The 24,853-nt window shown below is 42.9% G+C and overlaps 1 protein-coding gene across 7 annotated transcripts in view; it reads right to left on the bottom strand.

The window, feature by feature from the left end:
* Window positions 1–24,853, bottom strand: part of APBB2 (amyloid beta precursor protein binding family B member 2) — a 108,874-nt gene that overhangs the window by 14,320 nt on the left and 69,701 nt on the right. For 5 of the 7 annotated variants that reach the window (XM_075709098.1, XM_075709100.1, XM_075709099.1 and 2 more), the window contains one exon: window positions 22,987–23,114. In XM_075709098.1, coding sequence (XP_075565213.1) covers window positions 22,987–23,114 — 128 coding nt within the window. Of the gene's footprint in view, window positions 1–3,687; window positions 3,694–22,986; window positions 23,115–24,853 lie in introns of all 7 variants that reach the window. The other 2 variants (XM_075709096.1, XM_075709097.1) reach the window with 1 other exon arrangement.

The raw sequence follows: 24,853 nt of genomic DNA, 5'->3' as shown, positions 1-24,853 counted from the left end.
GAGAGTAAATGAGCAGAGGAGGAGAAAAGCAAGGAAAGTGAGGAGGCACATGGGAAGAAAAGCGGATAAATTAACACCAACAAGACCATGCTCTGATGGGGTTTTTCCATGACACGCAAATATTCTAGTATCACAAATGTCAGAGAAGATGAGGTGCAAGAAACCCTGCAGTAATATGTATGACAGAAATTACAGATCTTCTGGATTAACACTTTAAACCTGTTACTGAGACTGTTCTTTTACATAGAAGGAAGGGAAATGATTTAGATCTGAAATGAAGTCTAGGACTCTGTTCAGTTTACTTGTCTTTTTATTAGGCTCATGTCAAGGAGTCTGTGAAGTTAGGGAGAAAAACCGGAACGTGAGAAACCAGAACTAGATGAAACAAACAGCATTCACACAAGCTGCAAAATCTGTTTGTAGAAGATTTACTGAGGACCTTTCAACTTCTATTTCACCTCCCAGATATCAGACAGACACTGAATGAAACCACTGTTTCCCTTCCATGCCCTCCAAAGGAAACCCACAGCCCCTTCTCTGGGTGACTATACCAACCACTTTGGAATCAAATCCTGCAGCAGGAGGAAGAAAAATAGCTACTGCCACGAGTCTTCTCCTTCCCATTTCCCACAGATAGTCACAGTGCATTTAACCACATGTACTCCTCTCTCCTCAGTGATTAGAGTTGGAAGAGATGTGGGAGAGAAGGCATTTCCCTATGTTTCTGACAGTTGCTGGCAATCGTAAAAACATACGGAAGCCTTGCAATTTTTCTTCACTCCAAGAGCTCCAGCCCACAGAGCTCCTGCACCTCTCTGGCTGCTCCCCAGCCACAACCCAGAATGGCAGACTTGGCCACCACTACATTATCCTGGTCATTAATTTTTAACCCAAGTAGTTAAGATGACTTCTCAAGTGGAGACTTTGGGGTGACTTTTCTTACTTCAGTTCTCACACACTTAAAAATGTGTTTTCCTTGCAGCAAAACACCAGTTCTGCATTTATGAAATCCTCCTCAAATGGTCTGGCACTGACACAGCGTAGCTTGTTTTTCTAATTCATGCATAAAGTTTGTAGGGCAAATTATCCCCTGCTGAAAGGCTGTTTGCTTCATTCCTTGATAATGTCACTTGCTAACTCTCAAGGAGGAGCTATGGCTACTTTGTGCGATACTCGGAGGCTTTAAGCTGGCAGCCCTAAAACACATTAGCCTGCCGGTTTTTCTTTGATGTCTTATCACTGCCACAGTTCTGCGTGCTTCCAAAATTTGTTAAAACCCTCACAGAGCTGATATGTCCGATCTCCAGCTCAGCCCTTCCAAGCCCAGCGCTTCCAAGCCTGAAAGCATTTGCACGACTTTCACTCCAATTTCCTTCCTGCGGCCTGATCCTCATGAAGCCGCAGAAGCCGTTCCCCCAGACGTGCTCCCCACCTCTCGATGCTGCCCGCCACCTCCTCTTGTGGGAATCGGACAGGACCCCCGTCAGCCCTGCCACCGCTGCCTCACTGGCCGGAAAGATGGCTCTGAGATGTTACAAATCATTTCCATTTCTACTGCCAAGGGCTATATTCCACCCCTGCAAAGGGCCACAGAGTTACAGAGATGGAGTCATGTCAAAGCATGACTCAATATCTAAGTTCTCCAGATCCATGAGCTGTGTTAACATAGTGACAACAGTACAGACTGTACAGCTAAGATTTATGTTCCATGCTGGTCCTCCTTCCCAACCTCACCTCACGATCATATGGTTCAAGTACTATTGTCAGGGCAAGGACAGTCTGTCAGTTGTGCCGTGGTCACCACCAAGGCTGCCCTGGAGACTCTGCGCTCTTGAAGCGCTGGCAGGGCACCAGGGAGAGGGTCCCAGGGGCACAGGCCACCTCCGTCGGAGCATGCGGGACCCCGCACCACATGCTGGCAGCACGAGGGGGCCCCAGCTACCAATGTGCCACGTTCAGCTGGTGCTCGGGGGCAGATGGGGCTTACTGCTGCTCACCAACTGCTAGCCAGATGCGGCAAGCTGAAAAGTCAAGCAGCAGGTTAGACCTCAGCTTGCTTTATAAGTTAATTTAAAGGAAGACAGAACTTCAGGGGCAGATCCTATGAAAATCACTGACCACTGACTTTATTGCCGCCAATTTTTCATGGTGATTTTTTTTTTCTTAATTGCTTCACAGTATTTATGAAATATGCGCCGGCAGGGAGCTACCGTCTTACCCTGTGCAGCACAGTTTTCAAGGCAAAGGCACACAAATGAGGTTAGGTTGTCAAGGCCATTGCAATTGCTGCTTCTCTGTTGTAGCATCACAAAGTGGTGGTTTAACTCCTCAGGATGGCCAGTCTAGCATTTTTGATGAATGCTGAATTTCTTTTAAGTAAATGAATGTGTTATTATGCCTCTGAACCTCTGAACAGCCTCTTCGCAGCAGATTCTGTAAATGTGATTTTGACAAATAAGTATTTAGCTGTTTTTGACAATGCTTCTATCTTCCAGATCTAATTGGAAGACGTGGGCCTTTGTTTATAAGGAGTATTTAAAGATTTAATAAAGAAATACATCAAGTTGAGATACTCAGAGCACTACTACAGATTTAACTGAAGAAGACAGCAGACTACACTAGAACAGTTAATCTCTCTACTGCAATTTTCTATAAGCAACGCTTACTAGTTCTCCTTTGTTCTTTATTATTCAGACAGAGAAGACAGCAATCGCACACAGACACTACCCACGAATCTGCTTGCAGCACACTTTTGTCAGTGTTAGTCTGGGAGGATCATCGCTTCCCACATGCATGAAATCTACATTAGATTGCAAAGCCATAATCAAGAAAGTTCAAATATTTCCCTAGGCCAACGCCTCCTAAAGAATTGATTAAAAACCAGTCAAGCCTGGAAACCTTCCTCATTATATTCCACAAAGCAAACATGAGGAACGGGCTGCATCTCCAAACCACATTCCTTCCGCCCAGTCCCAGTATCAAGTCCTCGCAATTTAGGAGAGCAAACAACCCCCAAATCTCATCTGAGGGATGCAATTCTATCAGTAAGAGCCTTTGGAGTGGCTGCAGCCCTTGTGCTGCAAAGCACCTGACTACAATGCCTTACTGTCTGCGCTCCCATGAAATAGGAAGCATTGTAGAGAATCCCAAACGATCCCTTTGTACATCCAAACAAATCAAACATACTGGGGACAACTTTTTCTTCAAACTCAAAAGACAAGCAACCAACCCAGCCAGATCCAAAACAAGTACCAAAAATAGGAAATAAACATCGACACTTCCAACTCTTGCTAAACTTAGCTCTCAAATCCCCGGCTCTTAGCATCCTGTTTCTTTTTTTTTTTTAAATAAAAGGTGGGATTTTAATTTTCCTGCACTTCAGATTACAGAGAACAACAACGTCTAAATTTTAAATTCAAAACACTAGAAGCAAATACCAAAACCCACTGCATTATAGATTTTGAACTGTTCTAGTACTTGAGGGTTTGGGACCTGGAAAAAAAACACAGCAGGCAATTTAACTTAACAAATACTGTTCATAGCAAGGTGAAAAGGTGACAGAGAGATACAAATTTACTCACTGAAGTTTAGCTTCCGTTCACTGATACAAGCAAACCAATACAAGCATTGTTTGGTGCATGCCAGGAGGATAAACACACAGAAAAATGGAAAACAAAAATCATTTACCTCTCTCTGAATCCAGGGAAGCATGAAGAAACAGAAAGAGCAAGTTAGAAAGCACTCACGCAGACAAAGCTCCAGCATATGATGAGAGAGTAGCTGAAAGAAGTGCTGTACATTGAACGTCGCTGTTTGTTTGTAGCACAGTGTATCTAAGTATACTGCCACTATTTTGACACTTATTTTGGTTGAATCCTGTTGCTCTGAAGTTTGTATTTTTGGAAACATGCAATGAAGCCAACAGGCATCAGCTGAATTTAGAGAGGCAGGGCAGACATATCAACACTGGGAGGTAATCAAGCTTAAAATACCACACACAAGTCTGGGAAGTAGTATGCAGAAAGCATAAATAGACATACAAAGCGCATGAACCTTCCTTTTTCCAAAATAACACTATTTAAAGCAGACACTGACAAAACAAACAAGAATAATTCTTCAGGCTGTGAAAACCTTACATTGTTTAAATTGGAAGAGTAGAAAGATCATCCTGAGTTTTTTTAATGCCTTTTTCAAAAGCTCACTCCCCAAGGTCACCTGGGCTCTGAAAATTGCACCCTGAAGAAGTGACAGCCTGGGTAACAACCTCACACGAGCACCGAGCTGAAAGCCAGGACATATAAAATCACTACACACCTTCATTTCTGAAGCACTTCAGCAACTCCTGGTACGACTTAACCAACACCCCTTTCCCAAAGGCAAAGGCAAAGGCAGGCAGGAGAGGCACAAGCTTCCCTGGCTGGGGGCTGCCCTTCTCCCCCTTCCCGCAGAGCTGCTCTGCCTGCCCTGCTCCCCGCCTGAGCCCCGGCGAGGGCTCGCTGCAGGTCCCCGGCACCCACCCCAGCTGGCTGCTTTCTAGGTCACGCCAGCCACCACGGAGCAGCAGTAGCGCGAGTTTGCGGGTACAGGCGCACCTCTGGAGCTGCCGTGTTTAGAAAGCACACCGTTTCCCGTGACATTACCGCAAAGGTGAGTTGCTGCCTGCTTCTCCCCACCCCTCCTTAAAAACAGGATGCCACTTTATGCAATGTGTAGCGTGTCCACAGGGATAACAACCATTCTCTAGAAGAGAGCTCCTTAGCTCTGCTCTCCCGCCCCAGCCTCCCGCGTGCGTCTCACAACTCCCCTCTTCTGAGAAGGGCTCATCTCCAGCGAGCATCTGAGCAAGGTTCATCGCAAGATTCATGCACTGTGCACAAAAATGTGGGACCTTACATCACCCTAGTTTGTAACTGACTGAGAAGAACGTAGTGGAGTGGAAAAATCATCCCATCTCGAGTAGTAAGGGCAGGATTAAAGACAGAGCACACTGAAGGGAAGGGATCCAATTCCCATTAGACGTCTCAAGCTTGCAAAGCTTACAGCAATTGGTCTGTTACTGAGAAATGGCTTAGTGAGTAGGTCCGGAATAAACACAGGCTTCCTAAGCCAGGTTTTAACTAAACGTGCATATGGTTAGCCTATGCACCCATCTAACACGGCAGTGCAAGTCACACATGGATGCATATGTACATAGCTCGAGGTTGAATTTATTTCTTACATCGAGATGAAACCTCTTCTGGTGCAACTTGTGCCCGTTGCCCCTTGTAATCTCCATGTGGCTCCTTGTGAAGAGCAATCATTCACTGGAATAACATCTGCATGGATGTGACAGAGTCCCCATCACAGGAGGTTTTCAAGATGTGACTGGACAGGGTGCTACGCAATCTCATCTAGGCTCCCCTTCCCATAAAAGGTTGGATCAGATGGTCTTTTGATGTTCCTTCCAACCTGGGCTGTTCCATGATTCTATGAAAGCAGCCAAGTTGGAAAGAAGATCCGTATTTACAAATGTAATGGACATTCCCAGAATTTTACAATGGAAGTGTGAGACTTAGCCTCATCATAAAGAACAAGAAACATAGGGCGCTCTGCTCCGCTTCCTTCCACGCAGTGAACTGGGAGTTTCCCCTTTTCAATATCGAGTGGTGACCTGTGTGGATGTCCCCAACCAAAACCCCACTCATTCCTTTGCTTTGGCTACATGGGCTTTCTACTGGGCTCTGCAGAATCAGCAAGGACTTCACCATGCCTATTGCTAACACTTAATAAATTAAGAGGCTAAAATTTTATCTCAGCATTGCAAATATTGGAAGATTTTCAAGCTTAAAAGGCCCTTGATTCTGTATTTCACTGCCAAGTTGAAAATCAGAATTGAAAAAGTAGTATCACTTTTACTTTCCCGGAAAATACAGTCAATGTTTCTAAGTAGTACGAGAAGCAAAACAGATACAATTTTCTTCATGCATTAATCACTGGCTCTGTATGAAGTGGACAAACAAAGTTTTATATTGGAAAAATCTTCCAGCAATTTAGACACAAAGTACTAGGGCAGGGGGAGGAAAAGAAATGTCTTGGATCTAGCAGATTGTGACCACAGTACAATTAGACGCAAAACATGACCTGCTGGTGCAAACTCTTAAAGAGACATCTGTTAATTCCCCTACCGTTAGGCAATATACAATTGCAGAGAACAAACACCACTGCAGCTGTAAGCACAAAGAAAAAGCACAGGAGGAAATTCAGGAAGGCGAGAGAAAAATATAAGCAGTTGGGCTGCTGGACTTCCCCGAGCAGCGAGGAACGAGCAGGGCTCCAGCTGCAGGACTCCCACACCGTGGGATACACCCGAATCAAGGGGGGCTGTATCCTGCCTCTAACCAGTTAATTACAGCCTTCCAATTAATCCAGTATCTCCTCATAGAGTGTCTTGTAATTTATGAATTATTTTCATACAAAAGACTATTTGTCTGTATTCTCTTCACATTCTGGTAGCTCGAATGTGGTTGAATGATTTGCCTTTAAACTTAAAACAAATACATTTTAAAACATTCACCCCAAGGCTAAAAAGCAGACATGGAAAGTTTCAGTTCAAATGACAGATTTTGCTGATGGCTCTAAGTGCCAGAAATGCTGCAAGAGCAGCTGTGTAAGTGCTTCGGTATGGTGCTCTATATATCCTTTTCTAAGCTGACCGAGTTAAAAGGGGTCAAGCCAGAGCCTGCCAATAACATGGGAAGACGATACCTAGAAAATTGTGTCAGGGCTGCTACACAGGATTTGAGATTCGTTTCTGAGGGGAAAAGGCCAAGACCTCCGAGGAAAACAGCCGGCGACCTTCCAGCCTGCAGAGGCATGAGAAAGGAGCCCCCATCCTAGAGCGAGCCCCGAGGGGACGCTGCCTTCCCAGGAAGGGGGTGACAGTCTCCTCCCCACCACCACTTTGGCCAGGCCCATTTATTCCAGGTTGTTTTCCAGTTAGCGCCCTTGGAGGCCCTGCATTATGGTACTGCCGAGGGTGCCTGCGTCCCTGATCCCCCCCTTTTCACCCCCTTTCCCCCGCACTCCTCTCGCAGAGGGTCGTACCCGGCCCAGGGATGCAGCGGAGGCGGTGTAACTGATGGGGCACCGTCCTGCAGGACAGGTCTTCACAATACGTGACATTGATTCACTATAAGACAATTTCTCCTTCCAGCCCCAGGTTTTGTACATCACTGACTGATGCACGCTGCATCCTGGAGGCTGATCGCTGATATATAATGCCCACCCCACAAGCTGAAGGGTAATGGGGGTTTCACTGGGAGGTGAACAAACTGAGAGGTGCAGTGATAACACCCCTGAGCCCCAAAAAACACCCTCCACGTGGCACATGTGAGGCCGCACCTGGATTTCTGCATCCAGGTTTGGGCCCACCAGTACAAGGAGTGACAAACTGGAGCAAATCCAGCCGAGGGCCACCATGGCTGCAGGAACCACACTTGTTTATCCTGTAGACGAGGTGGGCTTGTTTAGCTTGGAGATGAGGTAACAGGGGGATGATCTAATTAATGTCTCACACTTGCTCATGGGAGGGTTTAAAAACAAAGCAAACCCACGTTGCTTTGCCAAGAGAGCGGGTAAGCGCTCAGAGAGGTACTCCAAGAGGCTGCGCGCGCTCTGTCCTTGGAGATTTTTAAAGATAACCAGGTTCAAATACTCCACGGTTGCTACTGTTGTGTCTTCTACTTCAAGAAGGGCCACTGTAAGACTACAACGTGATGGAGAGCAAACCACACCAACAAACGCAACAGGTTTTGTTCCTGTTGGCATCTCCGATAAAGTATTTAAGGATCAAGGTGATGATGCTCCCGTGCTCGGCTAATGTTTTAGTGGGGCACCGCACTGCACATGAGCCTGGGAGAGCATTACGAGTCTGCTCCCCTGTACCTGGCAGAGTGAGTTTAAGTCTACAGCCCAACCATTTTTGTGACTGATGCATTCGGCTAACAGGGTGAAGAGGTTAACACTTCACACCTCTTCATTCCTGTAGCTTCCCCTGGAACCTGGCTGACTGCAACTTCCCCAATTGTCTTTTTTCAGCAGATCAGAAAAAATAAGGCTGCCATGTGTCAACTACACCCCGAGGAAGTACAGAGGTCTGCCCTCCAACCCTGCAGTTCTTAAATTTTCATGTGGGACTACACACATCATCATCAGCCCTGGCCGTCTCTCATCCTAAGAGATAACAAACAGCTGAAATGTCTTTGCTTTCGATTACTAAAGAATTTCAGTGGAGTAAAACACATTTTACTTGATTAAAAATAATGATGCATGGCATGAGCCTTTCATCTTTATTTACAGTTATAAGTACTTGCCCAATCATATCCTCTGAGGCACAGAAGAGGCCCTACTCTGGTTTTCTAATTTGTAATTACGAAGTCTAGTATCATTTAATGCAGAAAAATGTTTATATAAAATTTATTTACACCTCAGCAACATAACATGAACAAATAAAGGAAACAACCTTCACTGTGCATTTGGAAGTCTCTCTGTTGCTTAGACAATGATTATGTCCTTCACTTGTATATGTTGTTAGAGAAATATAGTTGCTTTCACTGAAAGGAAAATGGCTGTGGTTCATAATTTTTCTAAGGGTTTCATAGCTTTTTAAGCTTTCCTTTTTTTTTTTTTTTTTAAAAAAAAAAAAAAAAAAAAAGTCCATTAAGCAAGTATCAGACTATTCCAGCAGACTGGCCTTGAGTTTCTGGGCCCCTGTCACCACGAGGATGGAGACTGAGTAGAAGTACAACTAATGCTTTCTGCAGAAATCCCCTGCTCACTCTGGGCCAGATTGTGCCATCAATTTTTAAGCAATTCTCCACTGGTAGCAAAGAAGATTTCTGCTTAAAAATTGATGGCTTGATCTAGCCTTCTGTTGCTAATCATATATTATGGAGACTACTATAACCTAGTCAGATTCTATTTCTAAAATAAAAAGAAAATATGAGGCAGCCCGACACATTATATGTATTCACATTTTGTAAAGGCTGAATTGTACTCATAAGACTGGAAGCTCTGAATCAGTAAGTCCCACTGATAGTTTGGGTGCTAGACATCACATTGGTATCTGACAGGAAACTGGTTCCTTGTTATTCCTCAAGTGCTCTCCATAAATAAGCAACCTCAGGTCACTTTACCATTTCTTCAGGGTTTCCCCTCATCTGCACACCCTAAATGACAGTGACTGGAGACCTGAGATGAAAGAGCGGGTGCACTTACAGGGCCATGCAGCACATGGCCACCCCACCCACCTCATCTCCTGATGTAGGCCAGGGGTGTCTTTCATAACCCACTGCAGACCACTGCTTTCACCCTCCTTAGCAGATGTTATGTTTGGCTTGTTAGGGAAAATAAACATGTTTCTGGCAGTATTAAAAGAACTTTGAACAGCAGGCCACCTTTTCCCCAAATCACCAGGCCATTTTAGATGGATCAGTTTGGTATGAGATTTTCTGTTTTAATTTTTTTAAGAATTATTAAATTCAACCATAAAGATATTCCAGCACATCAATTTGGAAACTTCTTAAAACACGTAGAGAACGCTTTAATATCACATCAAAATACACAACAAGAACAAAAGTATGTTTTCTCTGGCAGATACCAAGCCAAATTCGGGCACATGCCAGTTATTTTCTAATAGGAGGAAATGAAACTGAACACTTCTTACTGACTTGACAGTTCCTGCTTTAGAATTGTTAAGTTTCGGGTTTTTACCTGGATTAACTTCACCCAGAGAATGAAGACATCTCAGCCTATCTCAAGCTACACTAGAACAAAGTCTGCACTCAAGTGCAGACGCAAGTTTAAGCTATACAGAACAGTTGAATCAGTACTAGTGCTCTAGTATCAATTAGATCAGAATTTTGTCCACAGTAACACCGAGTTTTACTTCACGTCACGAAACACCTGCAACTCTGAATGGCGAACCAGAAAGCCTTGCCCAACAGGATACCCAGCAGACTGCAACAATACAAAAAACACCACAGACATTCAATACACACCTTAGTTATCTAAAATACTAATATACACAGTTTGTTTGATCCTCATCTGTATTCCAACTGATCTGTGTTTAACATATCTTCATAGATGGGGTTATTTTATTTATTTATACACATCCACTGTTGTAGAAGACAAAACTAATCTGTATTTAAAAAAAAAATTCTAACCACTATTACATAATAAAACTCCACTATCTTCCTCTTTCTCACTTTTAACTCCTTATGAAAATAAATAAGCCAATTTTTACTGAGAAATGCTCCAGGGCTAATTAATATCCTTTTCCTCACTCATAAGTTGTTATAATTACATTAACTGCAAGGCAACAGCTACAAAAACATAATTAAAGCCATAGTTTTAAGAGATTAAATACTTTGTATATTTCCCTGATACAGATCAAGACCCAGCAATGTTTGTATCCTTTAAGAAAGCAAAAATTACTGCACAGAACAGGGGAGAGCAATGAGGTTCCATAACATGGGAGAAACGTCATTTAAGAGTGAAGCTGCTGAGTTTAAAGAAAAAGATAGATGTGCTTGTCTCTCTTCCCTCCCCTCTGCACCCAACGTAATGAGGATTCAAAGCTATGTATCAATTAACAAATCAATGAAATTTCTCCTGCTGCAAATTCTTTAGGAATACAGATAGGATTAAGTAAGCACGGAGACCTCAAGGCAATATATTACATTTAAATCATGAAGTTTCCTCTTCTGTCAAAAGAGCCATTAACCATTTCTCTTCAGCTGAATGTATCTTTACATGCACGTATCCCCCAAACATGGTGTAACACTTCTTTTGTCTTTAAACATGTTTACTTCTTTTGGAGCTGTGCAAAGATTTCAAATTGCACAATCTCCATTGTCAATTATGGGCTGAAAGAAGAAAGACCAGCCAGCCAGAAGTTAGCTGGGAATTACACATAAATAATTATACAGGCACTGTATGTTTGGGGGAAAACACAGGGAGGTTTCTTCTCTTCAGTAAATGAGGTTTCTGCTGTTCTTAACTACAGCATCTTTTCATTCATTAATACAGCATTACCAGTAAAAACAAATTATGATCACCTTCTACAAATCAGGCTGGTCAATACGCAGCCAGTAACCGCAGCCGGTTTAGGAACATGTAATTCTGAGCTGAACGCAGACCCCCAAACCTATTAATCATCCAGATCCATTAGTTAGCTGACTGCTCAAATGAGCAACATCTGAAGGGATAAAGGAGAGGGAGAACAGAATGAAATACTCACCGCTCAGCACACAGTCCAGCATTTCTGCTACAGTGCTCTCCTGAAGGTTGTTAAGTGTCAGCTCTTGGAGAAAAGAAATCTGACTTGCCTTTGTCACACTAGGAGCTGTAATTTGCCTTGCAGGCATCCACACAGAAGCTTTAGACTAATGGACCATAGCTTTGAAAATACAGCTCTAGACAAAGGCTACTCCTAACATGACACTGTTGTCTGGAGGGGAGGCTGAGGGGTTTTTTTGTCACTTTTTAAGTTTCTTACCTTTTTGTTGCAGCAAACAGGAATTTAATGCCAAGCACGTCATGCACAAACACCCAACTCAACGCTCTGCCTGGTCCTCGTCTCCGTTAGTGTGTATCTATGCATCAGACGATGCAAAGTGCATTTGATGCAGCCGTGTACTTGTACTTCAACGGTGGGGGCTGAGTACCCCCGAGAACAGCAGCTCATTCATTTTGCATCAAGTTGAAGCACAACATGTCAGCTCCCACTCTCCTCACGGACTGTGCACGCTTGTGTTCGCTGGCTCCAGCTGTGAGCGAGTGGGTGCTTCTCCCTGGAAGGCACCGCTCCATCAGGGGTGTGTCTTTTCCTCCCTTCCCATCGCTTTTACCATTTGCGCGCTCCCCGCGCTCTGACCCGCAGAAGAGGCCCCTCTCCTCCCCCTTTAACAAATCTTCACTGCTACGCGTTGTTTCTAGCCTGTAAACTTCCAAGATTAATCTGCTGTGACAGAAGCAATCTTTTGGGGAAAGCTGAAGTGCGCAGGGAGTCTTCCCCTCCCAGTTTTCCAAAAGCAGTGCAAAGCTTTGACAGCGTGACTCTGAACTGAATGCAACAGAGAACGTAAGTCTTTTTAAAAGGCAGCAAAGATATACGGCCAAATCCAAGAATTCAGACAGAAGTACAACTGCATTTACTTCAATGAAATTACCTGCTTATGCTAGAAGTGAGTTTTATCCTTGAGCTGTAAAAACAAACACACCAAATAATTTGATTTTCCAGAACTGACACATGCAATAACAGTAAATCTAATTTAGAGGTGTTGCTTGCACTAAAGGTGACAGTAAACACAATGCTCCTGGAGCTTGGATTTTTATTCAGCAAAACTCCCCATCAAACGTGCTCAACCAGCAGTAAAAAGCCGCTTGCCCAGGGACTGCGCTCAAAACATGGCAGGGCTTAAACCCCATTCCAGGGTGTTCAGCTTTCACAGCTACCCGTGGCATTGCACATCATTCTTCCTGGATGCAGGGGAGGACTGGGGGGAGGAAACTCCGACCAAGGCACAACTGCAGTGGTGTGAGGACATGGGTCACCACCCTGCACATCACTCTTCTCCATCCAAGGGACTTGCTCCTTCAAAAGTGCCAGCGGAGCTGCTCATGGGATCATATCCTGCCCTCCCCAAGGAAAATGAGCCAACATGGCAAATGCCCACCAACCAGCCGCTTTAAACTGGCTGAGCTCAACTAGCTGAGTGAAAGCAGGGCAGGGAATGCGACCACGGGTATTTCCACCAGCAGATTTGAGAGGGTGAAAAGCAGTTAAGGACAGTTTTCTGGCAGTCACTTCTTCCAGCCACACATGCATTGGGAGCAGGATGTTTGTTCACAGCCTAAAAATACACCCTGAGAGTCTAGTGAGGTTCCTTCCTTCCTTTCCTCCTGCGTATCATCAACAAAGTTTGGCAGGACCAGCTATGCTCAAGTGACAACCTGTGCCATCCTGAAAGCCTTCCACTGATTTCCACGGGAGTAACAGGTTGGAATTTAATAAACAAATCTGTTGATGCTGCCTAAGAAGAAACAGATCCAACTCTTTCTTTCTTGGATGTGCTGCATGCCCAGCACTAACAAAATTCAAGGCCATGTAATGATTTTTGCACAGAAGCAAACAAGCAAGTTGTTGGAAGTCTTGACACAAATGTGGAACTCACTTGTGGGGAAAGAAAGGGGTATTTTTATGAACATGCAAAAGGGCACCTGAAACTGGTTAAATGCAGTAAAATATACATGCACTACATTTTTAATCCAGGTTCCAATATGCATTCAACATAACCTGTTTAAATTTGCAAATGAAGACAGAGTTAGTCTGATAACTATGACAACTACCCTCTCCATTGCTGTTCTCCTCTTTTTCTCTTAGCAAGAAGCATACAACAGGGTATGGTAGTTTTCCAGCTGGCCAAGTGACAGCACTCGTGAGAACAATGTCACACTCCAACTTAAAAGGCTTCTAAGGAGAGAAGCCAGACTTTGCCGTTTTAATATGCTGGAACAGTTTGTGGGAGAGAGCCACTCTTCCCTGAACCTCTCTTCAGTACAAGAAAAGAGACTCAGCAGAACTTCAGAAACCTGTAAAATGATTATAATTACAACTACATCCCAGTCTTCGAGTTTTTAGCGGCTAGCCAGTAAATGAACTGGGACTGAATTCTAATCCTGTGTTGATTGTGGTATTTTGGTACGTGATAGACGCGATACTGCCTGTGCACCTTTCAGTAATGATACGGCTAGATATTAACATGCTGGCTCCGTTGTTGAGAAATAACTTGCTGTGCTATCAGCATTTCAGCTTCCCTTTCCCTTGCCCCACACTCTCTGCTCGTCTAAGTTTGTTGTTGCCAGTTGCTGTCTACAGAAAGGGCAACAGATTTACCTCTGCCACCAGCAATAGGAAGATCTCCCAGGGCTTGGCCAGCAGGCAGTTTCTCAAAATGAAAAGCAATTTGGGCCCAATGTCTTCCCATTTGTGCACAGGCAATTTGCTTAGTAACTACAACTGTGCCTCGTGTTTGTCATTCAGGCAAAATGTAGCTTTACCAATCCTCAATCCCACACAAAAATGTGAATTCAAACATGAATTTAAAATTTTAGGTATAGGCTTTGGGGGTGAGTCCCATTTCCCAGTGCCAGCCAGCACTGTGAGCTTGCAGCCAAATCACTAGGCAGGAGGGATCTTTTTACCGCACTTGACCTACAGGCTACAAAAGAAATGACCTTGCAGCAGGTAATGGGTCAAATTTACACTGACAAAAAAATCACAAGCAGCCAGCCCTGGCAAGGTGAAAACTGCCCAGGAGAGCTCTCAGCTGATGAAGACCCAACAAATTCAACTCCTGCACTGCCAAGAATGCCAAATTCAAGGCAGCAGGGGTATTTTGGGGCATGCCTGGTGTATAAATACAACATGTGTTGTCCCAGCCTCCCCAGCCATGACGTGCTGCCTTCCCATGGGTCCCCAGCTGGGTTGTGTGTCCCCAAGCTCCTGTGTTCCTCACTGGAGATAAGGTTCAGCCAAGCTCATAATCAGGGAGTGGATATTTAACACCGTAAAGAATGTGGGTGGATCTCCACGTGCTTGGCAGTGATGATGTGCCCATCTCTCTGGTTAAACCGCTGTGAAAGCCTAATTCTCTTGTGAAAATTTATTCCATAGGTGGCTCCCTCTATACAGAGTTCCTGCTGTTGACATATCATCTGCAAGTTGTGTAACTAAGAGTCTAACTTCAGTGCCGCTGAAGATGAGCTGTGGAAGGCAGGCACCTTCAATTGACTCCAACTGGTTTGGGAAGGAGGATGCTATTTTTTGTTAGTATAGCCTCCACTGAGATGAAGCAACAGACTGTGTATGTACCCAAGTGCATGACCAGGCAAAGTAAATAAGGTAAGTTTAAACCACCTTTGATTGTCAAGCTTCTAACTGGGTGTTGAAAACAAGGAGGGCTGCGGAGAGCCTGGGAGCGGGATGTTTTCTACTCACAGCTATGGAACCGGGGAGCAGCTGCTTTTTGCATCACTCGCACCACTGTTTTGCCACAGAGTTAAAGAAGCGGTTAAATATAGGAATTCAGCCTGGATGTAGCATCTGCTTGATTAACATACAGTGCAAAGAATAACAGAAAAAAGCACCGGATTTCCACCCCAAACTGGCAGTCAGTAGCTCTCCTGAGTCACAGACACTTTCACAGGTGGCTCAGGCTGTTCTTGAGGGACCTGTGCAATAGCCACTGAAGTTCACAGATTGCCCTATTTGTATCCTAAAGCATTTGAGTTTAATAGCTGGAATCATCAGGAATGTGTGGCGATTTTCTAGCACAAATCTGTAGGAACACTTTAAGCCAGGGACTCAGTCAATATGCCGTCTTTTTCATTAATTGAGACAACCTGAGTACCTCACAGTGGTTATCTGTAGTCCAGATTTAGACATATCATTTGTCTTAACTGAAAGCTTTACAGCTGAACAACTCAAAGTGCCATTTAAAAAGTCTGCCTCCCAGAAGAAACACTAGATACAATTTCCAAATTATATGCAATATTTTCCATTATTTCCTGAAAACAAATACAGAATACTAAAGACATTCTACAATAAAATATTTAAACAGGGTTCTGTTTAAGGTGACTAAGCATTTGTTGCCATGCTCAAGCCGCTAGCCCAGCAAGTGACACGTTTTAAATGACATGTTTTAAATGACATGTTTTAATGGTTGTCTGGTTGTTTTTCCCAATAAGAAGGGTAGCCTCCCTCCTGCCATTCTTCCCACTTCTTTACAAGCAAATGCCACAGCACTACCGTGATGCTCTCCTTCAGGGGCTTCTCTGTTCCTCTCCCCACCTCCCACAGAAATCCTTACAATTCTCTTCTGTGTTTATCCCAATTCTCTTGCTCCGTGAGACTTCTCTGCATTTGTGCTAGTCTACCAGCCTATTCTACTGCTACTATGCTTCTCAGCTGCTGTTTCTGCATTTAAGCTTCTCAAAGGTTACCAAGTATCTACAGCTCCATGGCCAAAATTATCACTAAGCATATCCTTTTTTCCCAGCTGCCATCAAAGGGTGAATCCATCGTTTGTGAGCACCTGAGCTGTTCACAAGACTCATCTGTAAAACAGAAAAATCCCTCACCGTCACATGTAATCATTTTTCACCTCATTAGTGGCATTAGGCAGAAAGGATAGAGTGATGTTGCCCTAACACAGCTGAAGCCACTATTGATACAAACCCATCCATTAGTGCAAAACTATGGGTGCTTATTTCAAGTTAATATGGGCCTATTTCAATGCATCTTCAGTCTAACACATCTTCCATGTTGAATCCCAAAACTAAAATAAACCAGTTTCATTAATCAAAGCAGGAATGCACACGTACAGCTTTTTGCACCCACTTAACTATATTTCTTGAAAATACATTAATTCTGTAAGCTTGACTGGATTTCCCCTTTCACAGCTGTATTGTTTCATTACCCCTTCCTAGAACACGCTGCACTTGCAAAAAGTAATGTCAGGCCTTATTGATATAAATGGAAAGTTTTGTATAAATAATCATCTAAACTATTTCTTAGCGAGAGGGGAAAATGCTATCAAAACATACAGAAAAGGATATTCAGATGCAGTTAGCTTAGGGAAAAGGATAAAGCAAAAGATTAGTCTAAAAAACCAGCTAAGAATGTGGGTCAGAAAAGCCAGTAAAATCCTTTTCCTCCAGTGTAATCCCTCACCTATGCCCTATTTACGTGATTCCTCACAGTATGTTTTGCCCTTATTCCAAGGTTACAGGGACCGAGGGGAATAGGCAATATTGATTAATGGTGCCTCCGAGTTTGAGGAGTGCAGCTGGAATTACACATTCTTTGAAGGGTGTTATCTTTTCAGAAGAGCAGGTGCAAACACCATCTCAGTTTTAATGTATTTCCTGCTTTTTTTGACCACATCTCTTTAATGCAGAAGAGAAAGTTTATTATTCATTATCTTGTTCAGCTTGATAAGCTTTTCTCACAGATTCGAAGAAAGACTCAATCTCACAGCACATTCAATCATCACCTTGAAGGGAAGGCAAACCCAGAAGACCATCAACACCTCCCTGAATGACGCAGCTATAAGCTACACTGCATCACTGAAGCCTGATGTGTTGCTTGTACACAAAATACTTTCTGAAAGGGGGAACAATAAATTACAGATACAACAGAATACCCCCCACCACGCTAAATTTGTATTTATTGTCTGTTCTTCTCTTAGTTTTTAATTGTCTAATTAAGGCCAGGTATCCCTCCTAAAATCTCATATCCATATGATAAGACATGCACTGGAGCTCAAGCCAGATAATGTATGTAAATATGCAGTCTCAGCTAGGAAATACAGATCGTAACCCCACAGGACAGGCACTCGACCTGCAGCACAGCTTCCACATTCCCCACTCACCCCTCTTCTGTCCGCTAACAAACCAGTTCTTGCTCAGACACATCCTTACCCCTCTTAGCCTGAGACACACTCAAAACTAAAAATAAAACATTTCACCTGCTGTAGCACTGTTGCTCAAGTGAAAACTTCCAATTCTGCATGTCTAGAGGAAGGTTCTGAAACCTGTATTTAGACATTTGATCTTCAGAAGAGGCTGAATATATGGAGATGCTAGTGAAGTCAGCGGACAGTGCAGGTGTTAAAACACCTCTGAAACCAGGCCATTTTTATTTAGCTGTTGAAGCAGCCAGACAGGATACTATTTTTGATTCCCCATATTTTGAGTAATCTGAGCCATCATGTTACGTCATTTCCTCCTCATCTTTACACAAATTTGTCCCATTTTCTCACTCATATCGCCCCTACAGTTGTCTCAGCTCTTGCCATAACAGCTCCTGAGATAACAGAGCTCTGGTAACTTCTGTTTGGTTGGCCTCACAGGATTATGTCCATCTGACTTGGGGCATCTATCCCTTCAGCTGTCTGCCATCCCTTTTGAGGCACCTTGAGCCTCATCTTTGCTGCGTGCATCATCTTACTCTCTTCCTCTCTGCCTTTCTCCCCTTTTTGATTCCCAGCCTCAGTTTATTCCCTGGTATCTAAGAAGCAGAAAACCAGCAGTAGTTCAAAGAAGCAGAGCAATGGACATCCACAGAGACAAAGAGATCCCCACCACCAGCACGTGCCAAAATGGACATCATTAGGGCAGAGGAGGGAGCACAAGGCTTTCACACTGTCTAGTCACAGAGCCCACGATCAGAAAACCTCAATATCTGATAATCTGCCTCTCCACCACTTAAGAAGCGAGAGGAGCAACCACCCTCCCTCCTCAGCCTGCCAGGGAAACACACAAACTATACAGACAGAACAAATCTGGGCTACGTGATGACAAAGCTAGTGGATGAACAAAGACACGTGCTATGTGTTTTGTCCAACATGGCAGGTGCCCATGCCATCCAGCAACCTGTTGCATATTCAGTCCCATCAAAGCTGTCTCCTGAACCCACCCACAGCCCTCCTGGCCAGCTAATGGATGAATTTTTCAGCTGGAATATACTGCTGTTCTATGGAGACACCACGACAGAAGGAACTGTGATCTTTTAGGCAACTAAAGTCTCACAAAGGTTGAGGCAGGCTTTGGATCGGTGGAAGAGCGATGAAGATAAAAGGAGGATTCAGGGAAATGTGCTAATGGAAACTCTTTTACAAAATTGATGGGCCATTACCTTTTCTCTTCCTTGTCAGCGAGCTGCTCAGAAAGCAAAGGGCATGCACCAGTGGTTGGGAAGGGGAGACAAACCCCAACCTGAGGAATGATTAATGTATGGACCTGCAGCTCATAAGTGAAAAGAACCACCCTTTTATAGCTTCAGTAGGCTAATATTTTCCAACATACTTTTAAAGCCCAGAAAAAACCGTCATGGGTTGCTTGTTAAGAAGAAAACATAGCACTGACAGTTACTCACTGTATACCTGATACCACAAATCCTCCATGTGACAATGACCTTACTGATCTTGAAATCAAACTATTTAAGCAAGTATGAGGACTTATCTTATTAGCAAATAATATTAAATGAAATCATCATGGCTCTGGTTTCAGTACAGCAGGAGAGGAAGACTCTACAAACAGAGTACAGTGGCTTTTAATGTTAAAAAAAGACATGATGTCACCAAAGAAACAGTCTGCCGAAAGGATGGACAGATACAGTATGTTTATTTTCCTTTAATGCCCCTATATACATATCAAACATAGGTGCTCGGAGTCTACACTTATATACATACCTAACCGCCAACTTCTCTTATGGGAACCTGCTTTTGTTCACAATTTTACCAAGGCACTCTGGCCTTTCTTAAGGTCAAACATATTTTAGTGACTGATTGATTGAAAACAAGGGATGGTATCTTTCAAAACACGAAATCGCCACACAGCCTAAGTCAACAAAATGATGAAGCCTTTGCTTATTGCAGAACTGTTTTACATAGAGTAACTCCAGAGATCAAGATAATAACGTAACGTATGGAGAGAGTGATTACAGCCTCCTGGAACGCATTTCTGCCTGAGGTGAGTTTGCAGACATCCTCAGATTAAACTTTCATCAGCAGATCTCTGTATTTCATCAATCTTTCATTACGGCATAGCTTAGAAAATCATCTGGTCAGGTGTCACTAGAAAACCTTTTCATGTTCCAAAGCCAAATCTACCCAAATAAATTACTACAACCAAAATACAGTTAAAAAGGAGGGCCTGCAGATCATCATATGGTTCAAATAGCTCAAAATAGAGGAAAATATACATTTCTACAATATTTTAAAAATTAAACACTGCCTTTCACAATAAATCCAATATATTTTATTATACAGGCTCTTGGACCAGAAGATGTAGCTAATTAACAACATTCATGTACAACAACTTCTGGAAGAGCTTCGTCCCAGAAACTGGGATTTCGACAACTTCCTGGACAATTAACCCATCAAAGCAGCAATGCGTTCCCCTCACTTTTCTCTGATGATGGCAAACTCATAATCAGGGAAAGTTGCTTATGCAATCAGTGAATGGCTCTGGTGTTTCTCACCTCGGGACCTATAGGTAGTTATACCAGGATAAGCCCAAGGACTGCATGCTAATGAATACATGAAAAGAGATACACTGCAATTTCCAGCTCAACAGTATGGTTTTCTCAGCTCAGGTTCTCTTGTCACCAAATACTTTTTTCTTGTGTTAGCTTCTTCAGCAAATTCTACATCATTTATGCTACTCCTCAAAGCATGTTTCCTATACTGAACCTCTTTATGCTCAAAACACATTTTACATCTGACTACTCAGTCTTAAGTGTGTTCTTTCTGCTTGTCTTTTGGATCTTCTACCTGCTATTTAATATCACAGGCAGTCTAACTTTACTTACAATTAATTGCTACACTGTTTTACCTATAATCTTATTTTTTAAAATGGGTCAATAAACAAATTAAATTTAAAAAACAATGGGCTCCAGTCCTGAAAGCCATACTGGACGCAAGATTTCTGTATAAGCATCTATCAAAATCCTTATGAAAGGCTAAGAATAGGAAAGCTCTGAAATCAAACTGCTTATAATGGAAAAAAACATATTCCAATAGAAGAGGCTAAGAACATTACTGTGCCAGCAAATGAAATATTAAGGCTATTTTTGATTGTGTGTTTATATATTAAACCTTCAATAAATTATTTCTTGCTGCTGTTTACAACAACCAATCAAGAAAAGCCTTACTTCTAAATAAGAAATGCTCAGTTTCAACACAGAGAGGCCAATTCCCTCTTCTGATAGTAGAAACATGAGAAGATGATTAGTTTATTTGCTCTACTAGGTTCTCTGTATTGTCAATGTCACAAACAAAATCTCTTTTCAGGTGAAGAGTAGAGGAAACTTCTACCTCTTATGACCAAGAGAGAGATCACTGGGTTTGCTTTGTTTTGTTTTCAAACTTTGATGTGTACTTCCCCACATACTCCATAACTATAATATTTTTGTTAATAGAGACATGAGTTTCTGCAGAAGTCTCAACAGAACTAGAATTCATCTTTGGCCCCCAGATACAGCATGAAACTGGGCAGGAATGAGATCAGAGATGCTACTTCCTGTGCCTTGTATATAGCTTTTTGTAAATGTTGTGGGGTACCACGGCAGGCCAGAACAAACGGAATGACCTGCGCACACACAACCTTTCCCACCAACTCCTGTCCTACTGATGGGGCTTTATATTCATCTAGGAGAGTTTGCTATTGCCTCGCATCCCTGGAGAGGTTTCATCAAAAGCTTATGACATTCTTGGTGCCACAGGATCACAAAAGGCACATTTCTCTTAAGTGCCCCCTTTCAACATCCACATGTCTATGACCAGTTCTGTCTTTAGCAGAAGTATGTATCCAGTCTGGAGAAATGCGACTCATTATCTTATTTTATAAACAAGACAATGGAATTATTTTATTTTCCAAAGAAATGTAAATATTTGAAAAAAGAACTGTAAACACTTAAAAAAAAAATTCATGAAAAGCAAAGCTGGCTTCCTTTACTCTGTAAAGCTGCATCACATTTAGGTGCCCCTTAAGATGCTCTATTTATTTCCTGACCAAAGCAAGCTACTACAAAATCTGACTTGAAGGGAAATGTGCAATGCACTCATTTTCCGAGGCAAAGCAAGCACTGTAATGGTTTATTCATAAGAAGTTAAAACCTCTTTACTTCTCACCATTTCAAACTGGATTTGCCCTTTTTAGATCTCTCAAAAATCTGCACCAATGGAAATGAAAAACAGTAAAAAAAACCCCAAAAACAAACCCAGCCAACCATCAGTCATTTATAGAGGTAGAAAGACGGAATTGGGTCACAGAAACACTTGCCACCTTTCCTTTTGGAAATTTAGCCAGAGATAATAAGAAACTTTGGGGGGGACTGAAGAAGCTTCACAAAATCTTTTACTGGGAAAGATTTTTCAGGTCCAAAATGACATTTCCTGTCAACAGTCAGAGATAAACCCCTCCCACCCCGACTATATCTCAAATATCTCAATAATCAAGCATGGACACAAGAAGCAGCAGTTCGCTAGTGTGATTCAATCCTTACGACCCATGTGTCAGGGTGGGTACTGCCCGAAGATCCTGGAATTACTCAGTGTGAATGGAAACGTTTTTGATAGATCAAAGTGCTCAACAGGACAGGGAGACAGCTCGCTGTCCCACTAATTTTAAATAAGTCACCTTCACAATCCAGTTCCCACAACAATGTTACATGACAAAGAAGGATGCTACCAAAAGACCACCCAGGAAGGAAAGCCAAGGAAAGACTGCCTCCAGGGCAGGAAGGCCTTCAGCACGCACTCATGGTTGCTCCCTACAGCAAGGAAGAACTTCAGATCACAGCCAGTCAGGTTTCAAGGACAAACCTTAGTTTTCTGCAACACCCCTAGGAATTTTCTTGCATCGAGATCTTTAAGTAGTAGTGGCTTAAACCCATTACTTTTCCTTCAATCCAACTTCTTCCTCCATCAAACCAAATCTCAAGAAAGTGGAAACACGTGCATACAGTCAGAGTATAAGCAGCGCATTTAACTTGGACGAGCAGGAAGACACGCTTTCACACAGCCAGGAGAAACGTACTATGGGACATATTTGAAAACATGGTTTTATATAAAAAAGTATTATATATATCTCTGAAACAAAATAATGTTGCGTGTGCAGTATTATGCACCTGGCTGAATTCATCTGAAAGGTTTGCTCAATACAGGTTTAGCAAAACTGCATATAAGCGATAAACTATGAAAAGCAGATATTTTCACCAGCAAGAAAAAGAATTTACCCACCCTCTCGTAACCCCCGAGACACAATTACTCAATCAAATGAATAGGTTTGATACCTAACTTGCTCTGAGTCTTTGTGTACTCTGTATCAGCAGACAGAAATAGCACCAAGTCAAGAGGGCTAAGGAGAGCGAAGACTCACCGGCCGTTGTCACGCCCCACTCCCCAGACTCTGATGCTGACAATGGGCTGCGAATGAAGAACTGTGCGGTCCATGGGGTCAATCAGGTTCAGCATGTCATTCTCCAGTATAAGGTACATGTCTTTGCCCTGCAACTCCAGACAAAGTACAGTTAGACAGTATGTCCTCCTCTCAAACTGACTGGGATCAAGGTGTTATGCCTGTGCTGTTTAGACTTGCATTCTCTTAATTTACTCAAAGTTTCAGTTTGTTCCAAGAGCAACAGAAACCAAGTTCATTTACTTCTGGTGTGAAAAACATCTAAGATATTATCTTGCTACGACTATATTTTTAAATGATCCCAATCACAAAAGCTTTGATGTCTTTTAATGGAACTGTTTGACTCATTCGACCCCAAGCTACTGAGTTATTCAACAAATTGTGTTTATCATTTCTCCAGTAAATTCTTCCAAATATATGAGAAGTCAAGAACTGTCTTAATAGCAAAAGCTTACATCAAAACCTGTACTCTTAAGGCAGAGCTTCTTCCTCCAAACAATGTGCTTTGTTTCCATAAACTTTAACCAATGGGTCATGGGAACAGACAGCAATTTGTACATGTCAAATGATTTACAGGATATTCTTTGAAGAAAGATTAATTTAAGGGGAAAGCCTAGCATTAAGACATGAATGTGAATTCTGCTGGTGACTGCACAATCCTGGAGCCAGGATTTCTCCCTAATTCTTCTGGCATGTAAGAACAAGGAGAATGCTTTTTCTCCTTAGAGGAAACAAATTTAGAGGCAATTTTCCTTTTGATGCTAATTCATAAATACTAATCTTCCTCCTATGGCTAGCATTTGCAAAAGGTTTGCTGCCTCTTCTATCACATCTAATAGCTCTCCTCTCAGAGGCTGTACACCTACTCTGCAGACCGCAAGATTCGATGGAAATGATCCTGGACCTATTGCCAAGAGGCAAGACAAGCTCCTGCTGATGATAATAATAAGAAGGTAGGAGCTATCAGGTAAATATAGAGTAATTTGTTTCCTCTCTATTGTGCCAGAATCTATAAATGAACAGAAAGAATGGAAAGGGTCTGACTTCCTACTGACAAATGTTTCAGAAATGACCTTTTTCTTCACCTCAGTGACACAGAAACCTTCCTCCTGCTTGGTTACAGTGGCTCAAGTCTTAATGACATCTAATTTTGTGTCTGTGTAAGACAGGCATTCATATCACCCTGGGAGGGCCTGCTTCCAAGGGTTTCCAGGCTAGGCAGCAAGGGGCAGGCACTGCCGACCACCTCTCCCACCCCCACAACTCCTAACAGGGATTGAAAAGGGGAGCTGTGTCACAGAGCGGGCAGCGCGAGCGCTGAGAGGGGTGTGGGAGAGGCAGGGGACACAGGCTGGCATACGTAATGCCAGCACAAGAACATTTTGCCTGATGGAAAAAGTACAGCTGTGGCCGAGACGCAGGGTTGGATATATAGGCTGCTCCTAGAGAAGCAGAAACAGATGTAGCTGCGATAACCGTGCATGTAAATGGGGCGAATCAGCAGCATTGAGCTGCTTGTGGCATGCAGAAAAAGAAACATGGGAAATAAAACACAGAAGCCAGGATGGCACCAGGCAGACCAGGATGATGAAGGAAACCAAACAGAAAACAGAGTCATCACAAAGAAAAAGGGTGAGAAATTTGCTTGGAGGTCAGAAGCAGTAAACAGATTGTGTGAAGAATGTTACAGAGCGTCACAAAGATTGCTTTTTGGACCCATTTTCTACTTAGGTATTTGTTCCAGAAGGAAATTGTTACAAGAAGGCAAAATCTGTTCATCATGCAAAATACACTGGGATTAGGGTAATAAAACTGTATCCAAATTAGC

The sequence above is a fragment of the Pelecanus crispus genome, chromosome 4 (assembly GCF_030463565.1).
Source record: "Pelecanus crispus isolate bPelCri1 chromosome 4, bPelCri1.pri, whole genome shotgun sequence".
Taxonomy (NCBI): Eukaryota; Metazoa; Chordata; class Aves; order Pelecaniformes; family Pelecanidae; genus Pelecanus; species Pelecanus crispus.
This window is presented reverse-complemented; position numbering and strand designations above follow the sequence as displayed.